The 8229-nt window shown below is 41.8% G+C and overlaps 1 protein-coding gene across 1 annotated transcript; it reads left to right on the top strand.

The window, feature by feature from the left end:
- Positions 1–369: 369 nt before the first annotated feature.
- On the top strand, positions 370–3281 carry LOC130957061 (uncharacterized). Its single transcript, XM_057883960.1, has 5 exons — positions 370–552; positions 1429–1597; positions 1777–2003; positions 2457–2507; positions 2652–3281. The coding sequence occupies exons 1-5, from the start codon at positions 370–372 to the stop codon at positions 3279–3281; spliced, it is 1260 nt and encodes a 419-aa protein (XP_057739943.1).
- Positions 3282–8229: the final 4948 nt, after the last annotated feature.

Below are 8229 nucleotides of genomic sequence, written 5' to 3'. Positions count from 1 at the left end.
TCCCATTAACTTTTATATCCTGGAGATGCCCCAAAATGACTCAGGGAGACCTTCGTCCATCCTGCTTGGTAGACCTTTTTGAAGACTTCAAAATTCAAGCTGGATGCATTTTTGGGAACCTACTCCTTTGAGGTAGATGGTAGAACAGTGAATTTCAATCTGGATGAAGCTATGAAGCATCCCCCAGAAGATCACTCCATATTCCAATGTGACATCATTGATGAAATTATAGCTGCAACTCACCAGGAAGAAATGGAATAGAGTCACATAGAGCAAGATCCAAGTGTGGGGACACCCTCTGAACATATTGAAGATTCATTACAATTTTTACCAGTCCCAGAGAACCCAGAACCAGACCATGAGCGGAAAATGGAATTAAAACCTCTTCCTCCACACCTTAAGTATGCATACCTTGAGGACAAGAAGAAGTTTCCAGTTATCATTGCAAGGGAGCTCACTTCCCAACAAGAAGAACAACTGCTTAGTGTATTGAGGACGCATATGAAAGCAATTGGATGGAGCTTGGCAGATATAGTAGGCATCAGCCCTCAAGTTTGTGAACATAGAATATTCTTAGAAGAAGGAGCTAAGCCTGTCCATTAACCTCAGAGAAGATTGAACCCCACCATCTTAGAAGTTGTCAAGAAGGAAGTAATCAGACTACTTGAAGCAGATATCATTTACCCCATTTCGGATAGCGAATGTGTCAGCCCAGTACAAGTGGTGCCCAAGAAGTCTGGAGTCACAACAGTAAGGAATGAGCAAGGAGAACTTCTGACAACCAGAGTGCAAAACGCATGGAGAGTTTGCATTGACTACAGGCGTCTCAACCAAGCCACTCGCAAGGATCATTACCCCTTGCCATTCATTGATCAGATGCTTGATCGCCTGTCAGGTAAATCTCACTACTGCTTTCTAAACGGTTATACAGGCTATTTTCAAATCCATATAGCTCCTGAAGATCAGGAAAATACTACTTTTACATGTCCTTTTGGGACTTATGCTTATAAAAGAATGCCCTTTGGCTTGTGCAATGCACCAGCTACTTTCCAAAGGTGTATGATGAGTCTTTTCTCTGATCTCATTGAGACTTGTATAGAAGCTTTTATGGATGACTTTAGCATTTATGGTGATTCATTTACCCTTTGCTTAGATAGTTTATCTAAGGTATTGGACAGGTGTGTTAGTTCAAACCTTGTTTTAAATTTTGAAAAGTGTCATTTTATGGTAAAACAAGGTATTGTTCTAGGACACGTTGTCTCTGATACTGGTATCTCTGTAGACCCAGCAAAGTTAGATGTTATTTCTAGTTTACCTTACCCCTCCTCTGTGAGGGAAGTCTGTTCGTTCCTTGGCCATGCAGGTTTTTACAGGAGATTCATTAAGGACTTTAGAAAGGTAGCACTACCCTTATCCAGACTACTGCAGAAAGACATTGAGTTCGAGTTTAGTGAGGATTGCAAACAAGCGTTTGATAAGCTGAAGACCGCCTTGACTCAAGCTCCGATTGTGAGGGGACCAGACTGGAGTCAACCATTTGAAATCATGTGTGACGCCTCCAATCATGCAGTAGGAGTAGCACTAGCTCAACATGAAGGTAACGACCCTTTTGTAATTGCCTATGCATCTAAGACTTTAGATGATGCTCAATCTAATTACACTACTACTGAAAAAGAGCTTCTAGCTATTGTTTTTGTCTAGATAAATTTCGAGCCTATTTACTTGGTACTAAGGCAGTAGTGTACTCAGACCATGCAGCTCTAAAATATTTATTAGCTAAAAAGGAGTATAAGCCGAGGCTAATACGTTGGATGCTACCGCTGCAAGAATTTGATCTGGAAATTAAAGATAGGAGTGGTAACCAAAATTTAGTGGCTGACCACTTGAGCCGCCTTGAGCACAATAAAGATGACTCCATTCCTATCAATGATAATTTCCCATTTGATAGCTTACAGGCAGTATCTGATGTAGCCCCTTGGTATGCACCTGTAGCCAATTATCTAGTTAGCCATACCTTTCCTCCCAATTTTAATAAGCATCAGAGAGACAAGCTGAAAAGCGAGTCCAAATACTATGTATGGGATGACCCATATCTATGGAGGTGTGGTGCTTACCAGGTAATTAGACGATGTGTACCTCAATCAGAATTCCAGTCCATTTTAGAGGCCTGCCACTCATCTGAGAGTGGAGGATATTTTGGCCCTCCACGAACTGCTAGAAAAGTTTTAGACTGTGGATTCTGGTGGCCTACTCTTTTTAAAGATGCTGCTAATCTTTGTAAATCTTGTCCTCCATGCCAAAGGTTTGGTAATATATCCCAGAGGGACGAAATGCCTCAACAAATTATGCTTTTCTGTGAAATTTTTTATGTTTGGGGCATTGACTTCATGGGTTCATTTTCAAATTCTAATGGCCACATTTATATCCTGTTAGTTGTAGATTATATTTCTAAATAGGTGGAAGCAATTCCTACCCGTACTGATAATGATAACACCGTTGTTTCCTTTGTTAAAAACTATATTATTTGTCGCTTTGGATCACCACGAGCAATCGTGAGCGATCAAGGCACTCACTTTTGTAATAAGAGACTAACAGATTTACTAAAGAGGTATGGGATAATTCATAAAGTATCAACAGCCTATCACCCCCAGACTAATGGGCAAGCAGAGGTGTCTAACAGAGAGATAAAGTACATACTACAAAAGGTAGTCAAGCCTCATAGAAAGCACTGGAGCGCCAGGCTCCAAGACGCGCTTTGGGAATATCGGACAACATACAAGACACCGATTGGGATGAGTCCTTTCCGCTTGGTTTATGGAAAGGCATGTCACCTCCCAGTTGAGTTGGAGCACAAAGCCTTCTGGGCGGTAAAGGAATGCAACATGGACTATGAGAGAGCCGGATCTGAACGGAAGTTGCAACTGCAAGAATTAGAGAACCTTCGCCTGGAAGCTTATGAAAACTCCAGGCTGTATAAAGAGAAAGTGAAGGCTGTGCATGTCAAGAGCATTAAGAGAAGAGAATTCCAACCTGGGGACTTAGTCCAACTTTACAACTCCAGAATGCGACTCATGCCAGGCAAGCTGAGATCCAGATGGGATGGTCCCTATCGAGTAGAGAGGGTGGAACCATACGGAGTCTTTCACTTGAGCCATCCTTCAGGCTCTGAACTTATCAAAGTCAATGGACATCGCCTGAAGTTATTCCATGGCGAAAAGATGGCGAAAAACCAGGAACAAGAGATCTTCCTCTTGGAAGATCCGCCCACAGTAGAAGACTGAGCTAGTGGAGCGTCCAACTTAAGGACGTTAAAGCAAAGTGCTGGGTGGGAGACAACCCACCATGGTATGATCGTTCCTCCCCCTCTCCTTATCTTCCCTCATCAATAACTCTTCTCAGTACTAATGCCTTTACTTTGCATATCATCCTCATACTGTATATTGCATTTTTATCAAAAAAAGAAAAGAAAAGAAAATGCACGCGACGCGACAGCGTCACTGACGCGTCCGTGTCAAATGTGCGTTGGAAAGAAAATAAAATGAACAGAGAGTCACGCGAGAGTGGGGCTGGAGGCGTGCCTTTGGCACAATTTGACCTACGCGACCACGTGGATGACGCAATCACGTCATTCGTCCAATGGCCTCCTCACGCGTCCGCGTCAACCACGCGAACGCGTGGCTCTACAATTCGACGTAAAAGGGTGTATAGCAGTGAGTTGCGCTGGAGCGGGCTGCACTTGTGCTAGTCGCACAAGCCCTGCCACGCGGACGTGTGCCCCACGCGTTCGCGCCGTTTTCTCAAGATGACCATTCACGCGATCTCGTCAACCACGCGACTGCGTTACCTTAAAATTTGGCAAAAAAAAATTTTCAAATAGAGAGTTATGCGAGCGCGAAGCTGCCCTCGCGCCCCTAGCGCAAATCATTTCACGCGTCCGCGTGACCGACGCGTCCGCGTCAATTCCTTCAAGGGCTCTCCGCGCGACCGACGCGTCCGCGTCAATTCCTTCAAGGGCTTTCCGCGCGACCGCGTGCACCACGCGCCCGCGTCGCTTGCGCCGCCCAACTCATTCAAATCTGCTAGATTGTCTTTTCTTTTCCCACCCCAATCCTATTTTTCCCCCTTCTTCCTTCCCCTTTCTTCCTCCTTTCTACTCCCTCTTTCCTACCACCATTATCAAGGTTTTTCTTCTCTTCCTCCCTACTTTTTCATTCTTCTTCTTATTTTCATGTTTTCTTTCTCTTTCTCTTCTACTTTCCTTATCCATATTTTCTTTTTCTTTTCTTCTTCCTCCTATTGGTGTTGGAGATTTATTTGGGTCATTATTTTTTTGTTACTTGTGGATTGTTTAGGACTTGTTTAACAATTATATATTATTATTATAAGGATTGCTTGCATGTTCTATTTATTAATTTCCTTACCTTATTTAACATGCATGCTATGTGTTTGTGAAAACTCCCATATGGTATTGTGCACCATTTTTTCTACTATTCTATATGCTTGCTTTTCACAAAACCCTTTTTATATTTTATTAATTAAATATAATTGTTATTACAAACATATTGTTAGTTTGAATGACTTGGTAATCTAACTTGGACATTGAATGCTTGATCTATGCTACTCATGCCCTTGCCGGCATGTCAATAAACACCTAGCATTTAACTGTCATCACATGCACTTGGTATATTTCAGTTGTTGATTTGCCACATGTAGTCATGACCATGTGTTCACATCACTATCCATTCATGTGCTTTGATTACCACTTTTCATATTCTTTTCCTTGCTATAACCCTTGAAATATTCATGCCTTTACTCGTTTCCTTTCAGAATGGACACCAAGAAAGGCAAGGAGAAAGCTACCCCTAAGTCCACAGCAAGAAAAGGAACTAAAAGAGCATTAGTGGCAGAGCCATCTTCAACTATGGTTAAGCCCTCAACAAAAAGAATTAAAAGGATTATAAAAGTCGATGAAAAGGAGAAAGCATTCCCAGCAAAGGACACTGCACGATTTCCCAATCGCTACTGTGAGCAGATGTTCCCCATTCTGGCAGCTCGGAATTACAACAACGAACACCTTCTTATCCTTCCACCTCGTATTGCCGAAATTGTTGAGCCACAAATTGCATAGAGACATTGGCGATTCCTACAGAGACAGCCACGACAGGTTAATCTTTCTTGGGTAGTTGAGTTCTACTCCAATTTCCACCTGCCGACCTTGCAGTCTGTTTATGTCCGTCAGAAGCAAGTCCCCATTACAGAAGAGGCCATTCAGCGAGCCTTAGATCTTCCACCTTCTCCAGAAGGACTAAACGCATCTCAAGAAACCGCACTCAAGCGCCAGGCGTACAAATTTGACTAGGACGCTGTTCTCAGCGTTATCGCACAACCTGGCAGCAGATGGATTTTTGGATACCATCGTTCCCGTCCTAAGGGAATACCAGCTTCTGCACTCACCTTAGAGGCTCACATATGGGCACAGTATGTCCCATTACGTCTTTCCGAGCACTCATGAGTCCTCCTTCACTGCAGACATGGCCGTTCTACTATGGTGCATCCTTACAGACCAGCCTCTGAATTTACCAAGACACATTCGGAATGCTATGGGATACGTGCAAATTGCGAGCAACCTACCTTTCCCCACCTTGATCTCAGATCTTATCTCAGCAGCTGGAGTCTCCTACAGAGCTGAGGACACCAAGGCCATACTTCAACGGGATGATCAATACGTCCCTAACGGGAAATATCTCAGGCCACCACTAGCCACTACCAGCCAGTCCGTAGAACATGCTGCAGACATTCCACCTTCTACTAGTCAGCTGCTGCAGCAAATACTAAAGAGGTTGGACCGGCAAGACCAGAAAGCGAAGCTACGAGAGCACCGCGACCACTGCCGATTCAAATACCTCAAGGAGCTACTTACAGGCAACCACTGACCTGACGAGGACCAAGGCACTCCGGACTCCACTTCCTTTACCAGCACAGGGAGCCATGACGGTCCCGATTGTGGAGATACTGCCACCAGCCCACCCTTGTTCCTGACAGATGGCACCGAGGACGGTGCAAAGCCTTAAGTGTGGAGAGGTCGGTTAGTACCTGACTTCCGGAGGTAATTCTTCCCCCCTAACACCAATTTCTTTTTCTTTAGAATAGGATAGATTGCATAATAGTAGGTTAATTGCATGCATGTTCTACCTGATTGAAAAGATAATAAGTTTCTTTTAAGACCATATATTTTTTTGAAAATTTCACTAATTCAAATCAAAACATTTATGTTAATTTTTTTGAAGTTGAAGTTGGAACAGGATTTTTGAGTTAAAAGAACACACAACCCGTGAGACTTTGAGCCTAAATACATGGTTACACTATTTAACCATAAATAGCTTTTCTTGTGTGTTTACTTCTCTATGATTGTAATCTGAATTTTGTTTTATCCTATATGTCCAATGTTAATGTGTTGTGTGCATGCATATGACTGAGGCCATTATTTGTTTAGCCTACATATCCTAAATAAGCCGACCCTTTTAATTACCTTTGTTAACCACTTTGAGCCGTTTTTAATCCCATTTGTTCTATATTTTACCACATTACTAGCCTTAAGTAGGAAAACAATTGAAAATCCCAATTGAATCTTTGGTTAGCTTAAGATAGAATTTGTGTGTTAACTGAATATGGGAAAATTGTGGGAATAAAAGGTAATAGGAAAATATGTCATGATAAAATAAAGGGAATTTGGGTACCTATTCATGTGAAACCATAAAAAGAAAAATTACAAATCTATGTGCATTGATAAGCTACAAAAAAAATATTTCTTTATTTTAGTGAATAAGGGGACAAAAATCACCCCAATGATAAGTCAGAATTTAATAATCAATACACATGTGATAAAATTAAAATAAAGGTTGATGCATGAGTATGGAATGTGAAAAAGAACTTTGGGTACCTAAGTATGAATGTTGAAATTATATAGAGTGTATGTATGTTAGGTGAGAGTTTAGGTTAATTAAAGATTCAATGTATGAGCTCACTTAGCCATATGTGTACCCTCACCCTTACCTTAACCCCATTACAACCGTGAAAAGACCTCATGATGTTTGCATTGGCATTTTAAAATTGTTGATTGACTAGGTGAAAAACAAAATTTTTGGAAGCATGATTAGAGAAGGATAGAGTGATTACCCCATATACTAGAGATGATTAGAGTGCACACGCACCAACAGTAAGGGTTCAATGCTCGATCCTGTGTTCCCTGCTTTTACGAGCTATCTTCTTACAAATTTACCTGCTTTTACTCTATGATTTGAATTGGTGAAATCTACCCCATGTTTGTCTTAGAGAACTTATCTTTTTTTAATCATGTAGACAAAATCATAGAGTTGCATTCATATGTATATAGGTTGCATTACATTGCATGAGTCTTGCATGTCCCTATTCATTCATATTTATCTCCTTGAACTTAGCATGAAGACATGCTAATGTTTAAGTGTGGGAAGGTTGATAAACCACTATTTTATGATTCATATTGTGTTTAATTGTGTGGTTTTATCAAGTCATCACCCACTTATTCATATGATTTGCATGTATTTATAATTCCTTCCTAAAAATATTCTATGATTGAAAATTTGCTTCCTAAAGACCTTTTAGTTGTATATTTTTATTTTTCCTCATACCATTCGATGCCGTGATCTGTGTGTTAAGTGTTTCAGGCTTCATAGGGCAAGGATGGCATAAGGAATGAAGAGGAAGCGTGCAAAAGTGGAAGGAACATAAGGAATTGAGGAGATGACTAGCGAGAAGTCACGCGATCGCATGGCTCACGCAACCGCGTGAAATGAAAGAAATCACAGTGACGTGCTCGCGTGCCTGACGCGACCGCATGGATTGGAAGCTGCACGAACGACGCAAATATGTGGACGACGTGCACGCGTGGTACGAAGAACGCTGACTGACGCGAACGCGTGGACGACGCGGTCGCATGACGTGCGCGATCTACAGAATTACAGAAGTCACTGGCACAGATTCTGGGCCACATTTCAACCCAGTTTTCGGCCCAGAAACACATATTAGAGCCAGGGAACATGCAGAGACAAAAGCAACAATTCATTCTGCATAATTTCAAGTTTTTAGATCTGAATTTACTCCTCCCCTAGGTTTCCCTTTCTACATTCATAAATTAGGATTTGAAGATTTTGGCTTAGCTTTTGAGAAGAGTCTACCTCCGGTACTGGTCAT

The sequence above is a fragment of the Arachis stenosperma genome, chromosome 10 (genome assembly GCF_014773155.1).
Source record: "Arachis stenosperma cultivar V10309 chromosome 10, arast.V10309.gnm1.PFL2, whole genome shotgun sequence".
In the NCBI taxonomy this organism is placed as follows: Eukaryota; Viridiplantae; Streptophyta; class Magnoliopsida; order Fabales; family Fabaceae; genus Arachis; species Arachis stenosperma.
This window is presented reverse-complemented; position numbering and strand designations above follow the sequence as displayed.